General features: G+C 41.4%; 2 protein-coding genes across 4 annotated transcripts in view; both read left to right on the forward strand.

Annotated features, from left to right (window-relative positions):
• Positions 1–3,585: 3,585 nt before the first annotated feature.
• On the forward strand, positions 3,586–12,503 carry mief2 (mitochondrial elongation factor 2). Its single transcript, XM_035660725.1, has 8 exons — positions 3,586–3,755; positions 5,869–6,029; positions 6,850–7,015; positions 7,107–7,204; positions 8,271–8,447; positions 8,616–8,779; positions 9,550–9,702; positions 11,047–12,503. Exons 2-8 carry the CDS (start codon positions 5,892–5,894, stop codon positions 11,555–11,557), a joined length of 1,407 nt encoding a protein of 468 aa, XP_035516618.1. The 5' UTR covers positions 3,586–3,755; positions 5,869–5,891; the 3' UTR covers positions 11,558–12,503.
• A 3,677-nt stretch (positions 12,504–16,180) lies between these two features.
• Positions 16,181–18,310, forward strand: part of smcr8b (Smith-Magenis syndrome chromosome region, candidate 8b) — a 10,298-nt gene continuing 8,168 nt past the window's right edge. Inside the window, exons 1-2 of one of the 3 annotated variants that reach the window (XM_035660722.1) lie at positions 16,181–16,293; positions 16,395–16,875. In XM_035660722.1, coding sequence (XP_035516615.1) covers positions 16,696–16,875 — 180 coding nt within the window. In that variant the 5' untranslated portion in view covers positions 16,181–16,293; positions 16,395–16,695. Of the gene's footprint in view, positions 16,876–18,310 lie in introns of all 3 variants that reach the window. The other 2 variants (XM_035660723.1, XM_035660721.1) reach the window with 2 other exon arrangements.

The raw sequence follows: 18,310 nt of genomic DNA on the forward strand, positions 1-18,310 counted from the left end.
AAGTACTGAAGTTTAGATGATCTCATGTGGTTTGGTACTGTTGGATGCATTCGCACTACTATTTTTTACCGCCCAACACACTACATCCTCCAGAAGAGCATGCACCCAGGGTCTCGATGATGTCGACAAGAGGACCCAACATACAGACGTCAGAGCGAAAGAATCAACACCCCAGTCCAAAGTCAACAAAAAAAACAACTATACAATTAATCTTTTAAATTTAATTTTTTAGTCTTATTTTTATAATTTTTAAATTATTTTATTAATATTTATATTATTTTTTAATTTATTATTATCTAAACATCAGAAGAAAATCATGGAGGAACCGCAGATCTATCAGAACTACTGAGACAAAACACCAGGGAGAAAGAGATTCAGAAAGACAGGAGCAAGTCAAAAATGAGACGAAGCCACAAACAGCACATAGAGAGAAAAAGCACCGATCTCTATCAACAACATGTAACAAAACACATATAAACAGAAAAACATATAGGAAGGGCCCCCCGAAAAAAACCAAGCAAGGCCGAAAAAATAACAACAAACAGAACAAGAAAAAGGGGCGGGGCGCGGCCCGGCGCACGACGGGAAACGGGCCGCCCCCCCGTCGCCCCGGCACCGGCGGCCCGGCAACAAACCCACCCCCACCCAAAACCACCACCACGCAACCCCACAAACCCCACACAACAAAAAACCAAACACCCCCACTTTTTTCTGATATATATCCCTCTGTCCCAACACTCATATTATGACAATCAGCGCACTCTATATCACTGTTTTGGGCCGGCCGCCGGTTCACCTGTTGCTCTGCCTTTCTTGTTTTGCGCTTGGCTCCGCCTTTGCGTGTCTTTGTTTCTGGCGCGCGCTCGCGCGTCTCTGCCTCCCCCGGTTCACCGACCCTCCGTTCCTCTCCCGTTCGGCTCTGTTGTTCTGTCTCGTTCCTTCACTCCTTACCCTTTGCTTGTTTCTCTGTCCTCGCTACTGTCCGCCTGCCTGTCTCTTGTCGTGTCCGCGCGCCGCCGCCACCGCAGCGCCCTACCAAGCACATAGTACACACCAGAATCATAAGACACCAGCCCAACACCCATTGTCACACAACACGAAACCACCTTTCGGCTCCTTTTTATCCGCTCCCTCCCGTTCACTGTCTCCCACCCGCCGTGCCTTGACCCCTCCCCCCCATTATTGTTTATTTCGCACCATCCCCTATCTCTAAACCGTCAATTTTATACACACTAAGATAGCTCGCTCATTTGCTGTTTCGTCTTCAGCAGATCCACACTGTCGCCGTTGTCCGTGTTCCGGCCCGCTGGTCGAGAAAACCACCCTCAAAGCGTACCTGCTGTTCATGCTTTGGCTTCCGCTCGGCTTACCGCGCTCTTGGTGCGAGATCCCACTCTGGTGCCTACGCCCATACACCCTCGCCGTTTCTGGAACACATGCAGACTTTCCTGGGACCCGTTTACGTTTCTCTCTTCGTATGCGTCCTGGCGTTGGCTTTCCCGGCTTTCTTGCACCCCACGCGGCTGTCGTTCATAGCTAAGTTAACCGAATCCGCACCATATCCCATCTATTTTTCTCCGTTTTCCCCACTTGGCGCCTGTCTTTGGTTCCTCCGCACATTCCACTGTGGACAGCACTTCTGTTCTGCCCCGCAGGGCCCGCGCCGCACTCCCTTCGCCCCGTTTTGTGCTTGCTGGTTTTGCTGTGTCCACGCTCCAGTTCTGTTTCTTTTGCTCGTCCGCCGTCTTGTGGCCGGGCCGCTCTTCGCTGCCCTGCTCGCTTCCGTACTGGCGTTTCCTCTGCTCTTGGTTGCCCGCGGCGTATCCTTCTCCCACACAGGGTGCAGTTGTGTGTTTGGTCTTACAATGACCGCTCCTGCGCCCGTTGTGCCCTGCTCTGGCGCGCCGGTTTCACGTTCTGTCGGCCCCGATACACCCAAAACATCTGGCGCTCTTCGCGTGGCGCCTCTATTCTGATGGCCCCGTGTGGGCCGCCGCCAGCAATGCGCTTTCAACTGTCTTTCTCTGCCACCAGGCGTAGCCTCTGCTGCCCATCACACACCATCTGCCGTCGTTCCCGCTCTTCACTATAATTATGAGCCTGACCAGCTGACATATGATACTACTATCGGATGCCCCATTACCTACAACCCGCGCCTCTCGTTTCTTGTCTTCCTTCCCGCTCACCTTCCCTTCCATTCAATTATTATGTATCCAATGATTTGAGCCTGACTTGCCCTCCCGTTCTAACATCACGTCTCTTCTCTGTCCCTGTCTCTCTTTTCTGTTACCCTTTAGGTCCTCTTTACACATGATCCGGCTCGTCCTTGTGGTTGTCTTCCTTGCGCGTTTTCTCCCTTGGCCTCGTTGTTTCCTTTCTGTTCTTCCTTCGTGTCCTCTCAGTTCATTCCTGATTTTCCCTTCTCGCTGCGCCCGCCATGGGCCCCCGTTTGGCCCACTTCTCTCGTCCTCTCTTTTCTCTTTTCGTTTGTCTTTTATCTCCTCGCTCTTTCGCGTTCTTTCTCTTCCCTACCGCCCTGTCATGTCGGTCCTGCTTTTCCCTCGTTTTTCTTGCCCTCCCCGGCCCGCCTGCCCCTGCTCAGCCGCCTCCACCTGCTTCCCTGGCCATCCGTCTGCGGGCACCGCCCGCTTCTTTCATTTCTTCTTCCCCGCCTTTCCTTGACTCCCCGTCTTGCTCGCTCCGCTAGACTCGTCTTGCCTGCCCCCCGCTGGGGCCCATTCTTTTCTAAAGCAGCTCCAGATGCACACCACACCAGATAACAAAACCCAAAACACATTAACCAAAAAACATACGAACTTAAGAGTTATATTACATTATATACCTGTTTTTTAATATACAGGCTGTGAACTTTAAGGACAGCAGGAGGTAGTGGTGTAAAAAATAATTGCACGCAGCACAAAAAAATTACAGCGCAAGTATAGTTTAGAGAATAGTACGGCTATAGACCAGGACTATGAAAACTATGGCAATATGGTGTGCTAATATACGATAGAGATAAGAATAGAGTAGCTCTTATTTACTCCCGAGGAACAATGTCAAGTATCCAGTCACACACACAATACAAAACCATACATTAACATACATTAAACTAAAATAAAAACCCCTAACCTTTTAAAGAAATAGAATTAAAAATAAAATAAAATACTCAAAAATATTATCATAGTACTATGACCATATATCAAAATTCAACAGTAGCGTACGAGTAAACAGTGCAAACACAGTGCAAACAGTAAACAGTGCATATTAATAATGTAAGAAATTATATATATATGTGTGTAAAACTGCAGAATACAGGTATTAAATAGTGCAAACTGTTGACTGCATAGGAAGAAAGATAATGAATTAATATGGATTGGCATTGTGTTTGGAAAAGAGCGATCCTGAGATAGAGGTTCAAAGCCCAAGCTGCTGGAGTTTGCCCAGATGTTTGCAGATGAAGCTGAGACAAACTCCTCGTGATGAAGACTAATGTGATATGATCAAAAGTCTGCAAGAGGGACTGACATTCACTTGCTGGTGCAGTTACTCGGTGTGCCGCAGCTTCAACCAGGGGCGCTACTGCACCTTCGACCTCAATTAAAGAGCAGCAGAGGAAGAAGAAGCTGGTTGAGCTATATTTACCCTGTTCGCCAACGATAGACACTAACTTTTAGTTTAAAGAGCATCGAAATAGGCCTTTTATCAAACGCTAATGGTGTGGAGTCGGACTGATATTCTCCTCTTCTCACTGAGTGGTGAGTATTTCACTGTTACCTGACTGCCTTACTCAGCTCCACTGGCTGACGGTAGCTGTGGGCAGCTGTTGGTTGCTGCTCACATAGTTTAATAAAACAGCTCACATTAATTGGTTTATTGGTCGTGTAGGTTAGCTGGAGGGACATTTTAACTGAGTGCGATGTTACATTGGTGGACTGTGAGCTGTAGCGCTGTGTATCACCGTCACAAGGGGAGATGAGGGTCGTGTTATTGAGCTGAACATGCCAGGTGGATGACATCTGATTAGCTTTTTATTTTTTGAAGATCCTCGTAGGAGAAGTCAGTGCTCTTTTTCTGCGGTGTCCTGGTGTAACAGCTCGGGGTTGTTGAGTCGCAGTGCTGCCACCTTTGGTCAGTGCAGCAGCAACACAGACACAAAGGAAAACAGGGCAAAGAAAGCATTTTTATTCACACCATTACTTTCATGTTCACACTGCAAGCCTCAGTGCCCAATTCTGATTTATTACTCAGCTCTGTTTTTTCTTTTTTTTTGTTTGTTCACAGTGTTTTTTTTATCAAATGTGGCCCATATCAGATTCCAGTGTGAACAGGACACAGCCCTGAAGTGACCCCTACCCCCATCCACGACAAATGTCAGTCTAGAGTGATCTAAAAGTCACATTAACTCTGATTTAGCCGCTCACACCGAGGGCACATTGCAAGAAATTAGGCCTGTATCTGTTCTGGACCACGTATAAAAGTGGCCCAGATCAGAATTACTAACAGATCTGAGTCACATAAGACCAAAACGATGTGGACCACGTAGAGAGACTCCCTGTCCCGTCACTTAAAGTTGTTGTACGATGCTGCAAATGCTATAAATTGTTGCCGTATAACTAAAATATTTTGTATATTTCCCTAGTTAAAATTGCACAGTAAGCTCTATTTTTGAGCAACATTGCGCAGGCTATATACAAGCATATTGGTTAATAGCATTATTGACTGACTCATCTATATGTTTATCAGTTGCACCATTTGTTTGCAGCTGTAGTCAGCTGTTTCGTAACCGCTGTCAACATCAGGAGTCTGTTGCTTGGCCTAAAGGTAAAATAACTAACAGAGAAGTGAACTCTGATGTTGAACCTCAGTACTGTACGTGCTGAAGACATTTGTTGTGCTGTAACTTGACTCGGGAAGGTTGTTGCACATTTGGCCCGGCATGACTCAGGCATGTAATGGGGGCTTTAAATAGATCGTGTCTCCATTCTTGGGATCCTGTACCTCCGGCAGTGAGAGAGGACATGCACTCAGCTGTGGCCATTTCTGGATCTCAGGTGCCTTGGAACTAAAAACGTCAAGCACAGCGCACACGTTCAGTGTATTGATATCATGGTCACGCGTGTATCTGCTACAGAAATGAGCAAGCTTTCAGGATCGGTTCACAATCTTTCACTTGTGATCAAATTCATGTTTTGTTTCCCATCATTAACAACCTAATTAATGGCTTTAGTTTTGAGAAACGTATTTCATTACCGATAGATCAGAGGGCTACCGAACAAACAGCATGGTTCTCACGTCTCGTTTTATAAGTAGAATACATCAACTTCATGTTTTTAAAAACAAGATATTCATTGTTACAGGTCTAAAATATGGTTGCAAATGCACCGTGTTTAAGGCTAAGAAGAGACGGAGTGATTAGTTTCCCAAAAGTAAAGTGGTCAACAAAATTGTACTTATTAATAAGTTGCTTGCACTTACAAGCAGTCTGTTTTTATGATGTGTATGATTCTCCCAAAGCAAAAAAAAAGTTAAAAAATGTTTCCATAATTTAGTATAACCTTGTTTATTTAGGTAATACAGATGAACCATTGTTTCACTAGTTCTTTAACTGAACAGGATGTTGTTTTAAGGAAGATTAAAACAGGTTTATTGATCATGACTACTGCTCTGTGTCTCCCCTCTGGTGCAATTAAAAACAGATATACTGTACAGTTCATATCTGAATATTACTCTCTTCATAACACTCATGTAGAAGTTCAGCTGTCTAAAGCTAAAGAATTCAGCAGGTAGAGTTAATTTCTCCTCTACCTGACAGTCATGTCTTGTGTAACTTTTTGCCCACTTAAATTCATGCATGCTCCCCTTCCCAAGGCTAACCTCAAAAAAAGGAAGCAATGAACTTCCAGGGCAGTCGGAGGCGAGGCGAGGATGGCATTGCCATGGTGATTGACTTCCTGCTGTCTAATGCCCGGCTGGTTCTGGGAGTTGGTGGGGCTGCCATGCTAGGAATTGCTACGTTGGCAGTGAAACGGGTGAGTGTTTTTGAGGTTGTTAGTGCCGCATCAGTGCATAGCCACTCTTCTTGTGAATATGGAAAAATCCATCTGTACATGGAGACTTTAATTACTGCAAAAATTCTGACTTGGGTGGAGGGCGGGAGGTGTTAAGTCCTGGAACCTCCATGAAGTTTTATACTAACATTAAAATAACTAATATGTTCATTGAGCCGTATGTTTAGTTGTCCAACTTATAGTTTGGTAGTTCACCCTACATCTGTTTCATGTTTTGTTAGAAGGTACATACAGAAAGTTGCTGAATATCACTCCTTACTCATTAAATACATATAGGTTGTTTGCGTTCCCAAGCTATGTGGTCAGTAATGTCTGAATCAGAATTTTTCAAGTCGATTCAGAGTCGCCTCTTTAGGCAGAGTCTCGTTTGTTAAGATCTAAGAATCATCATTATCATCAACTAAAGTAGACAAAGAAAATGAAAGCAGCAAAGTGCTCACAGTAATGGGAGTAATTAGTGTCTCCAACATGTAAATTTTTAATTTCTATGAATTTTAAGTAGATTTTTGTACGGTAGCATAATGAATAGAAATCTGCTGCTGCCCGGACGACAGGAAATATGTCAAAAGATGGTTTGAGAAATGGTCAGCAGTAATGTAAAATATGTAAATTGTAGTTAATGGACTAAAACATGCAACTTTTCAAAGTTCCTTGAGGCCGAGGTTACTTTTATACCTAATTTATTTGCCTTTGGGTAATGTTGGTGTACGCCCTCTGTATTTGGGCAGTCATCCGGCGCATGCATGACTGCACGTCTGTGACGCTGACTGTTTGTGTTTAGCTGATAGAGCGCGCAGGCCATGCAGCGGATGATGAGAAGGTGGAACAGAAGATGGCTGAGAGCTGGGAGGAGTTGAGTTTGGTCTCTGCCTCCCCCACACTGATCAAGAAGGGACTAGAGGGTGTGGTGATGAAGCATGTTGCCAAGGCAGCCAGACAGCACAAAGGTATTGACTACAACCAAAAGTGTTGTAAAATGTAGAAGTTATTGTAATCATGATATTACTTAACAACTGTTTTCATCTCTTTATCAATCAGCTGACCTGAGCCAACAACCTCAGATGTCCTCTTTGGAGGTCCAGTCTAAGCCTGAGTCAAAGTCCAAGAGGCTCCAGCTGTGCGTCCTCAGTTTCCAGGTACATTCCAGACATTTCACCCCTGAGCTCTTGAAGGCGTAGATTATGCATTCAGTCTGAGCAGCCGCTGTGAGAGCTCCGCTTAGTGTTGGCTCATTCATTTATGCATGTGTAGCATGTTTTATAAAGCGCACTGCTTAGGGGATATGCATTGTTATGCACTGGTAGGGCTGCATAGAGCCCCCAGAGCCCTGCATAATCAAATCCCTGTGTGTGCTTGTGTCTATATAGAAGTCTAGAAGTCAAACAAGCATGAAACAGCTTTGAGTTAGTGTGCAGAACATCCACATAATCACAAGTGTTGCGGATTGTTCTGTATGAAATAATTTGTTGAGTAAATTTCAGTTGAGCAGCTACGAACGCATGACTGGACATAAGAGGGGATTTGAAACAATGGGATTTGCCTTTTAAAGAAAGCTTATGCAAATTGTATCTTTCGTGGATAGTTGCACATCATAACTTTCTTTTCTGACTCTCTGGAAAGCTTCTTTTGCAATCGATACTGGATAGTGTAGAAACACCTTGAAAATTAGATTTTTCTTGGGCAGCGCAGTGTTTATTTAAATGACTTGTTTCCATAACGACAGGTCCTGTTCAGTATTGGCACAACATCCGCAACAGTATCAGTGGAATCCATTGTTTAAGATGCTTCCTAGGTCTGTGTTTTGCCTTGGGCTTTAAGACCGTAAATGAAAGACCAAACTTGTTTTATGATTAAATGCTTCTTCAACAACAGTAACAGAATACACACAGCACTGTTTCTCTGGTTTTTACTTCCTCTTCGCAGCAACTTAACAGGCAAAACATCATCCTGCCAGTGTTTCTTAAGTCAGCTTAGAGACACTGAATGACTTTGAATATTATATTACTCAAGAGACAGTGTATTCCCAGTGGAAGTGTAAAAACAGTTTTCTTAAGTTCATGTTTAGAGTCGTTATCTTTTCAACACAGTGTTTGCGCCTCTCGGAAGGATGCGCATGCATAGTACAGTAGCTGTATAAATGGCTTGTTTTGTTAAGTCTTTGCGGGCCATGTATCATTGGAAAACTGTATAAAATGTGTTAAGGAGCGACTGCAGCAGTACTACCACACGAGGGCTGCTCTAGCCCCACATGAGGTCCAGAGGGCTCAGTCTCTAGCTCTGGACATCTGTACTGAGATCCAGGGCTTTCTGCACAGTCGTCATCCTGACATGCCCCTGGGAGAAATGTGCCTCGGAGGTTCTCTCCTGGATGACCTGCAGGTATATGATAATACGCGTTTACATAACTTCCTCAGTGATGTTTTTTAGCAAGATATTTGATAAATACATAATAAAAACAATAATGGCTTATTATTAATAATGGCTTATATTATTATTATTATTTCTGTGTGTGTGTGTGTGTGTGTGTGTGTGTGTGTGTGTGATTAGGTGGTCAGTGCAGACCACGCATGTCTCCTGGTGCCTCTACAGCTAGAAGCCTCTCTGTGGCGTCTTGTCCCAGGAGAGGAAACACTGCTCACACATCCGCTGCACTGGATGGTCAAACGGGTCAATCTGGAATATTTCCCCCGAGGACGCAGCTATTGGGACAGGTGATCACACACAGATTACAAAAATATATTACATTTTTCAGGCATCATGCGCTTTTAGTATTCACTTATCAGATGGTGCAACTACCAAATTATTACTGCTAATCAGCTACAGGTTTTTTTTTTTTACTACTACAAATGTAATAGTGTAAATCAGTAAATAAAAACTAAGACAAGGGTTGCCAATAACAATTAATTTCACTATCAATCAATCTGCTGCTTATTTTTTATCTGATTAATAGCGTAGTCTTTGAAACATAAACATAAAAAAATGTAAAAAAAATGACCAATCACAACAAAATATTTTGTTTACAATGATATATATGATATAAGACAAAGAAAAGCAGCTAATTATCTCATTTGAGATGCTACAATCAGAGCATGTTGGGCATTTCTTCACTGTTTTTGCTTGAAAAAAGATTAAAATGTTGATGTTTTTTGTATCAATATAGTTGCCGATCTTTAAAAGCCTTTATTGATACATTTTGAATAGACGTTGAATCAAACCGATATGACTGATGAAACCACATACTGTATTTAACTCAGCAGATCTATGGAGCCATTTATCCTCTATTAACTCACTGATTTAGTTTTACATCATCACTGAGCAACAGAATTCAGTATAGTGAGAGTAAAGGGTGATGCTACCTTTACAAGCCTTTTACGTAACCTTTGTAACTTACAGTGAAGCAGCAGTAGTAGACGTTTGCAGTGGCAGGGCAAGCTAAAGCTATGCACATTCACTGAAACCAGCCTCTCCTTGTGTCTTGTAGGTACCTGGTGGGTGGTTACCTGTCCGCAGAAGCTGTTGTGAACATGTTTAGTAAAGCTATCATGGAAACCATAAACTGGCCGTCCATCAGCAGCACTCTGGACTGTCTCGTCAGACCTGTACTGGGAGGATCAGACCTGAAGCTGGAGATTCAGTAAGTGTCTGTTCTTTATTGCTGTTGTGTCCTTTTGCACTAATTAATGTTACAATTTGAAGCAGTGCTGACACAATTATTTAATAGTGGATGCAGCGATGAACTCACAAAGTGTTGATTTTCCAAGAAATTATGAAGCTTGTAAAGTTTTATTGTTAAGTTGCTGTTCTTTTGGACAGAACAATATTGTTGATTTACCTGTTTTCCATTTATGTTTTGCTTAATTTTGCTTTCAGTTTTGAGCATCTCATAAACAGAAAATACTGGAATAACAAAATAATGGCACACAGCATGGCTAAACCACAACAAATGTTACTTAAACAAAGGAAGGACATTCTTTAAAAAGGCACCTAGTTTACAAGTAACTTTAAGTTTATCTGATTGGAATAAAATGTATTTAAACATAGATAGGTGGTTTGAATAATACTTTGGGAGATATCTTTCTCTATAATTCATTATGCTTACGTTCTTACATTCAAAACAAATGTGATGCTCTTCTTCCAAACAATTGTCATTACAGAGGTTTCTATCCAGCCCTTTATGTCTTCCACTGACCTTAGGAAATCTGGTGTTGTTCACTCTGAAATTACAGATAACCTGCCTTTACTTTTGGTTTTCACAACAAATACTTAGCTCTTGTTTATATTCCACATAAATATCACATGGTCTTGCATGTGGAAGTATCAAAAAAGCAATCAAATAAAAAAAATCCTTCAAATCCTCTGAGTAAACAGGATGCTATTAGGAAAAAATGTGTTCTCCTTAAAGCTTGTTAATCAATATTTTTAAATGAGCAATGGCTCCAATTAGTATGTGTAATGTGAAATTTGTCGCCCCTAGTGACGATCCCACAGAGAGTTCCCTGCAGTTCCCAAAAGCTCTGAGGAGCTGTTCACTTTCATTCAGCTCATCGTTTTTGTTTTATGACCTACAACTTGACGCTCACTGCTCTCATCGGTGTTGTTTTCAACTGCAGCAGTTTTCAGTGGAGAAGCTCTGATAAACCAACTGTACACTGCCTGCCAAACAGCAAACAGGAGACAGAGAAATTTAGTGACTGGCCTCTGAACATAGTGGAGCATGTTGGCTCTCTTAAGCAGCTAATGAGAAGACCAAAAACCAAAAGAGATCTAAAAGGAAGGATAATGGACTTACATTCTTTAGGTGGCCAGAAACACAACTCCAGATGATTGGTAATGTTACTCCTATCTGCTGGTTGTGTTAATAGGCAGATCAAGTGACCAAAAGAAACCTATTTAAACATGCTGTGTGATCACAGTAGTCAACCTGTGCTGTGTTAAACTTGATGTGCTTGCTCTCTTTTCTCCTGCTGTAATCATTCAGGCCTGGAAATGAAAAACAAGGGGCAGAAAGCAGTGATGAGCCCCTTTTTATCTCCATGTTGCCTCTGCTGAGGGAGGGCGATGTGGTTCTGACTGCTCAGCCTGAGCTCACCTCTCCGTGGTTCAACGCCTGGCACCTGTCTCTCTACCCGTGGGAGACTCAGCGCCTAACTCAGCTCGACACCGCTGACGATGGATACCGCAGACAGACACTCAAAATCCTCAAAGCGGTGTGCAGACTGAACCCCGCCCTGCGGCCGCTCGAAGCCGCCCCGCTGGCCAACCTCATTCTGCACCTCAGTGACAGTGAGAGCGACTGGTCCGAAACCAGCCTGGATGTGAGATTCCAACAGTGTATCACAGAGCTGATCGGCTACCTTGAACAAGGGGCGTTGCACAGTTACTTCAAGCCAGCTGTTAACCTGCTGAGCGGCCTGTCCGAGGACCAGGTGGATCAGATGGGCTTCATGCTTTACTGCGCCGTGTCAGAGCCTGAAATACTGCTCATATAACTGTCGGCCACACACAGTACGCTTCACATTTCTCAAGCTCTGATACAAACAGGAGTAACCTTTCATCATCCGAGACATTTGGTTCAAGGCAAAGATGCTGGATTCTTCCCACTGCCTACTCTCGTTGTTTAGCTCCTCCATCTTGCTTTGATACAAAGGAACAGGGTACAGTTGGAATGACAAAATGGCAGGCACCATGGACTCATGTCTACACTGGAGGGGGGAGAAGCTACAGGGAGATATGTGAAAGTGATAATCAAGCTACAAACAAATCACTCCGAGAAAAGGAGACGTGCCAAGGAAAAGGAGCTGAGAAAGTGTTTATCAAGATGTTTGAAACGATGCTTCAGTATGTGCCTGATTGATAACTCCCCACACACACCCCAGCCAAGTCTGTGTTGAAGTTTTTGGGTGTTTATTAGTTTTCACAGGGTGTCGGTGATGGTCAGCATGGCCTTATACAGTCCAGTAAATCCATTAACAGCAGTGGAGGAGTACAGTTCATTGCTTAAGTGCATAATTCTTTATATCTTTTAATTGATAGTGTGTGCTCTGAATCATATTCCTAAATCTCCTTTTAATATATTCTAACTATGCAGAAAAATAATGACTTGCTGAAAGCTGTGCACTTATTAAACTACTCAGTCTGTCTGAGTGGGACTTATTTAACTCAACATGTATATTCTGCCATGCTGGGAGTTGAAGTGTGCAGTGTTTTGTTCGTCTTGTTTAGTGTTGAGTCTGTTGCCAATCTTATCTGGGTGAACTAACCCTTTAAATTATGGCTAAAGTTGCCTAATAATTTTATGCACTCACTTTTAAATGCAGTATGAATGTTGTGGGCATTTCTTTTTTTCTTTTTTTTTTGCTGAGTGAAAGAAAAATGTGTTTTCTGTGATTGAGCAGTGACTGCAAATAAAAAATTAAAGCATTTGTTTAGATTCTCGCTCAGTTTCCCAAAATGTTTTCATTTATTTTCCAACTTGAGTAAAATCAAGTGTCACAAAGAGAAGAGAGAGAGAAGCCTCAGATCCATCTTGCATGTGAAACCTTTGTTCATCAGTTTTTAACCCCCCGCCATTAACTGAAGAGACGTAAACTTCTTGCACTAGTTAAAGGAAATGTCAGTCAGAATGCTGAAATGATGTCATGTGGGAGTCAGCTGATAACTGTTCCCATCAGCTGATTGCCTAAACAACATTAATGGATGACTACCAACATGGTGCCATGGACTTCTGTATAAAGAAGTTACTTTAGTTCAAGTCTTTATTAAAACAATACTAACTTGCCCACATGTAAATCGAAAGAATTATTAATTTGCTGTAATCATTCCTGTCTGAAATGAGCAAAATTAAATAGATTGTGGATTTTGTTCCTCATTATTTTGGGATCCCATTCATACGGGATCTCTTCAGGGCATTTTCACAGAGTTAGTATGTGTTTAAAAAAAACATTTTATTGGATTACTTACATTTCTGGTAAGTGAGTTACTGTACTCAAGCCCAATATGAGGTACTTTTAATCTTATAGAGTTCATTTTCAGCTTCTTTATTCTTCTCCACAGCAATTCAAAAGTATATATTGTACTTTTTTCTAAGAGTTTTAACTGGTTTGATACAACAGGGCGTTCCCAGCATGCATTTTTACTTGTGTTTCCCAGCATCTCCAAAAGTAGAACACAGCTACCAAGCTCCTCTCCTGTGGAACAAGCTCACAGCAGACACCCTCTCCTCATTCAGACTTTCCCTTTTAGCTTACAGTCGAGGCTTGCTCAGGTGATGCACTGGGCCCCTCCCTCTTCCTCTCCGTCTTTATATGCATTGTTATCCCATTAATGCATGTTACTAACTTCCTCTCTCTCCTGTAGTTGTGTGCTTTCTTGTCTCTCTCTTTCTCTGTTTATGATGCTCTCTGTAGGTCTTTCTGCCCCGGAGCAGTAGAGTCTGGATCTAAGATGGAAAGCCACCAACTGCCTCTTCTGTCTTTCTTTCTCAACTCAACCGGTCGAGGCAGACGGCCGCCCACCCAGAGCCTGGTTCTGCTCAAGGTTTCTGCCTGTTAAAAGGACGTTTTTTTTCTTGCCGCTGTCGCCAAGTGCTTGCTCATGGTGGGAACTGTTGGGTCTCTGTAAATTATTTTATAAGATAGCTTAGATTTTTTGGGTTCAGAAGACTTCACTGATAGCAGTTAGATAAGATTACATAGACTTCATTGATGCCACACAGGGGAAATTCTCTTGTAGCAGCATCTCAAGATACAACACAATACAACAGATAAGAAAATACACATTCAATAAAAATAGAAAGACTTATATGTGCATCTTTGTATATACAGGTGTGGTTGATGGAACATTGCACAGATTATTTGCACCAGGATTACAGCAGGAGGTAGTGGCACAGTATAAAAATCAATATAATTGTATCGTATAAAAGTATAATTTAAGGGAAATATAGGATATAAATATATAGATAGAGCCAGATAATTGCATATATATATATATATAAATATATATATATATACACACCTTTATTTAACCTTAAGGGCTGGCCATTAATAATAATTTAAAATAAAATAAATAAATACACAAGATGTTAAAAAATAAAATATATAAGAAAAATGTATTGATTTAAACACTAATACAAGATATAAGACAGAAGAAAACAAGTATTTAAAACAATTATAAAAACAGTTCATACAAGATAAAACAATTCACATAAAATAAGTGCAAACAGAGGTTGAATCATTCATCATGGATTTAAATGCACCAAAAGGGTACAAGAGTTTTTATCCTCAGGGTGCTTTGTGGGATATTCCATGTTGTTGAGTATAAATAAGTAGATCTTTTAAGCTCCGTACGAACTGAAGGAACTTACAGTGAAAGTCATTAGATTGTGTTTAATAAGGTCCAGATGACCATTCTAGCATAGAAGAGATATAGGCTGGCAACTTTCCAATGACAGCCTTATATATAAACAAATACATATGCTTATCGTGTCTCTCAACTCAACCTTTGCAAGGGTGAGTGCCATTGGCATCACGAGTAATAAACCTGAGGGCAGAATGATAAACGGCATCCAGTGGCTGAAGGGCAGAGACAGAGGCGTGCCTATAAATCACATAATCTGTAACAGAGAGACAAACAGCTTCAACAAAAGGCAGAATGTTAGTTCTTATATTTTTGTTGTAGTTTGATGATAAGATTGTCTGTATAATATTTGAATGTGCTGTATTTATATTCAGGAACCCTCTCAATGTTGGATCTTCGTACAGTGGAAATACAAAAGGTTACAGTTAGTTTTGCATGCCTTATAATGTTTGTAATAATGTCTTCTAACCCTGAGTAATAATAGTCTACATCCATTTGTTTCTATTTTTCCTATTTCTTATACTAGGCCATTAGTTCCCAACCTGGGGGTCAGGACCCCCTCTAGGGGTCGCCAGAGCTTCGCAGGGGATTGTGAGGCCATCTTGGGTGTAAGAAAACTTAAATATTTACATGGTAGGCCTATTTCTCAGCAATTTGGAAGAAAACTAAATTAAATTGTATTTTCCTTTAAGTTAAGATAGAATAGAAAAAATACATAATACAGACAAATAATTGTATCAAAGGTTCCTAAAAATATCAGGGAAACTTTGTTTGTTGTTATGCTTTGAATATAATATGAAATATCCATGAAATGTGTCACTTATTCAGGGGTCATCAGTTCACTCAGTGATAGAAAAAGGGTCCTTTAAGGAAAAAGGTTGACTGCAGTAGGCTATTTTAAAGTGATCATGTCCCAAACAACTAATCAAGGTTTATATAGTAAGTTAATAGATAAAGGAGTGATGATAATGCCTTTAACTGATTAAATATAGCTCTGCAGTGCTCTAAGCAGACCGCATTATGCAACAGATCAGCAGTTCTCAAGCTGGGGGTTGGGACCTCCACTAGGTTTTTTTTACAGGGGGTCACTTAGCCTCCTTGATTTTAAGGGGTTGTAAAAGTAGGCCTATATCTCAACATTTAGTTTATTTCCGTGAAGAAAACTAAATTAAATTGCTATTTTTTTAAAGTTTATATGATCATTTTAGATAGAAACTTTTAAAAGTTAAGGATAAGGGCACGGTGAAGACCTGAGCCTCGTCCGGCATTAGAGAACAACCAAAGAGCTAATGAAACAATAAAACAATGAGAATGAAACAGTGAATCTGTCAGAAAAGAAGCTTAATATGTCTGTATGATTGTTAAACACATAATACAGACAGAAAACTGTATAAAAAGTTCCATAAACAGGAAACAAGCTGCTCAGAATGAATCAAAATCACTTGTTTTACACAAACTTCCTGCTGTCACTGAGTTCACTATTTGGATTCATTGTACAGTTTTGGATATAAATTCAGGGAACATCAGTTCACTCAATGATAGAAAACACAAGGTTGGGAACTAACTGCAGCAGACTGCGACAATAAGAGAGCGCTTTAACTTTGAAACCGAGGAGCGGAAGTCTTCACTATCGTGTGTGACTTGACTCCGGACCTGCAGCCGGAGTTTCTCCATGAAGAGCCGGCGCGTCTCCCGGTCCGGCATCACATGGCACAGCGCGGACGCACAGTGGAGGAGGTGGAGGAGGAGGGAGGAGGGAGGAGGAGGGAGGAGGAGGAAGGGGTTCAGGTTTACCGGTAATATACGAGGCTTTTAAAGTCTGAACATTGGCTCAGTGATTATAAAGAGGAACAGAAATCCCGGGACAAAGGTTGGTGAGTCGTGTGACCGCCGTGCGTCCGCCGCAGGGAACTTTCGCTTCTCCGTTAAGTTTTTTATTTTCTCTCTCTCTCTCTCTCTCTCTCTCTCAAGTTCCCGAAAACGCCGCCGCTTGTTTACTTGTTGTTGCTGAAAGGGAAGCGGATACGATCGACCTCTGGGAGCTTTACTTTGTTACAGCTTCAAGGATCTGTCGCCTCATGGCTGCGGAGGACAACTGCGCAACAAGTTTATAAACTCTCCGGTTGTTTGTTGTTGTTGTTGTGGTCCGGTCTGAACAGCTGACTCACCGACTGAAGGCCGGGCAGCGGCACCGGGGCGATGTTTGATGCTGAATAGATCAAATTTATAAACATATATACCTGTATGGGCTGAACCCCCGCCCCGTCTGGAGATGATCGGGTCACCGGACCTGCTGGCCTTCACCGGCACTGAGGGCTTTGGGGAAGGAGAAGAGGAGGCTCAGGGTCTACCTGAAGAGTTTTCGGTCCCCCTTCTACCTCTGTCCCACCCCTGGACAACTTCAGCCAAGTTCCACAGAGACTTCATACTGGTGGCTGAGTTCTCAGAGCAGGTGTGTGTGTGTATGTGTGTTGCGATTACTCTGTCAATAAGATTCACAATTTTTCTATCACAAATTTAATTTTAACTGGAAAAAAAATTACTAAAATCAAGATGATGTGAAATATTTTTCGGGAAAACATGTTTTCTTGAATCTGGAGAACAAGATTTGTAGTCCAGGGTGCATTATTGTCATCATTATAATGCTGTTTTATCACATATTTTACTTTAATTAGGTATTCAATTGCAGCTTCTTATTGCCATATTGGATTTCAGTAATATTTCCATCAGTTGTGGAGCTCTAATGAAAAGTGTACCTGCTGTGATACTGATATAGTGTTATGGGAATCTTTAAACATTTGTGAGAAGGACTCTCTGGTACCTGTTTTACAGTTTCATGATGTAAAACTAGAAGTTTATCATGGAGAAGAAGATAAGACCTTATTGATCACCTACAACAGACCGGATAAAGAAACAGAAAATAAATTAAAATGATATACAGATACATTAAGTTGAAGAATATACTGTAAATCCAAATAAGAAAGCTATATACTAAAATATACATAAATGTACTTGAGGATGAAGATCGGTATTGAAAACCTACTTCTCCAAACAATAGTGCAGTTTCCTCATATTCCTGATCCAAATGAGGAAGTGAAAAATATAATACTTTATATAATAATTACAAGATATAAGAGGATAGATAGATATAATAAGAGGTATGTATTATCATAATAATGATATATGAAATTACAGAACAGATTGGGAGTACAATACATGTTCTGCGTCATTGTTCTGTAGTGTAACCTTCTAGGATTCAGTAACATTAATTATATATTTTGCTTTATTCACATACATGATAGAGCCGAACCGACATATCGGTCAGCCGATAGTCCCTGCTGATATTGGTCTTTACAGTGCTTATGTTCAGCTATTTATTTTATTTTTCTCACTGTTCATTTCTAGAGTTGGTTGACAATGTAGCCTCGATGTTGAATTATTGAACATGTTTGAGTATAGCAGTAATTTGTTAGACATTTGTGTTAGAAAGCAGCCTTCTGAGTACCTTTGCAGACTCATATCGGTGCCATTGTATCGGCCTATTTTCATTCTAGCTAAAAAATCTGCCGCCATATGGGTATTTGGTGAATTGGTTATCATTCGGTATGAATTACCTCAGTTTTATTATTTTTAATTAGCTGTTTACTTTTAACAAAGCTCTTAAGTTCATAAAAACATTGTATCTATGGTTATGTTGCTGCATTTTCTCAGCAGAATTAATGCTGCAGCTCAGTTCTTGTTGTGGCTGTTGTGTCACAACTGTGAGTTTAACTCCATTAATTCAGGAAGTCTCTACGAGATTAAGATCTCAAATTTCTGAGAACAAATTTCTTAAATACCCTTTACAAGATGAGTCACACAAAACAGCCATCACACACACACACACA

The sequence above is a fragment of the Morone saxatilis genome, unplaced genomic scaffold (assembly GCF_004916995.1).
Source record: "Morone saxatilis isolate NCDOM2014 unplaced genomic scaffold, NCSU_SB_2.0 Contig17, whole genome shotgun sequence".
NCBI classification, from domain to species: Eukaryota; Metazoa; Chordata; class Actinopteri; family Moronidae; genus Morone; species Morone saxatilis.

Bases quoted from the DNA above. Each gene is read 5' to 3' on its own strand.
- mief2 (XM_035660725.1), top strand. From the start codon at position 5,892: ATGAACTTCCAGGGCAGTCGGAGGCGAGGCGAGGATGGCATTGCCATG. The intron at 8,448-8,615 runs GTATATGATAAT...GTGTGTGATTAG, and splicing joins CTCTCCTGGATGACCTGCAG to GTGGTCAGTGCAGACCACGC. The intron at 9,703-11,046 runs GTAAGTGTCTGT...GTAATCATTCAG, and splicing joins GACCTGAAGCTGGAGATTCA to GCCTGGAAATGAAAAACAAG.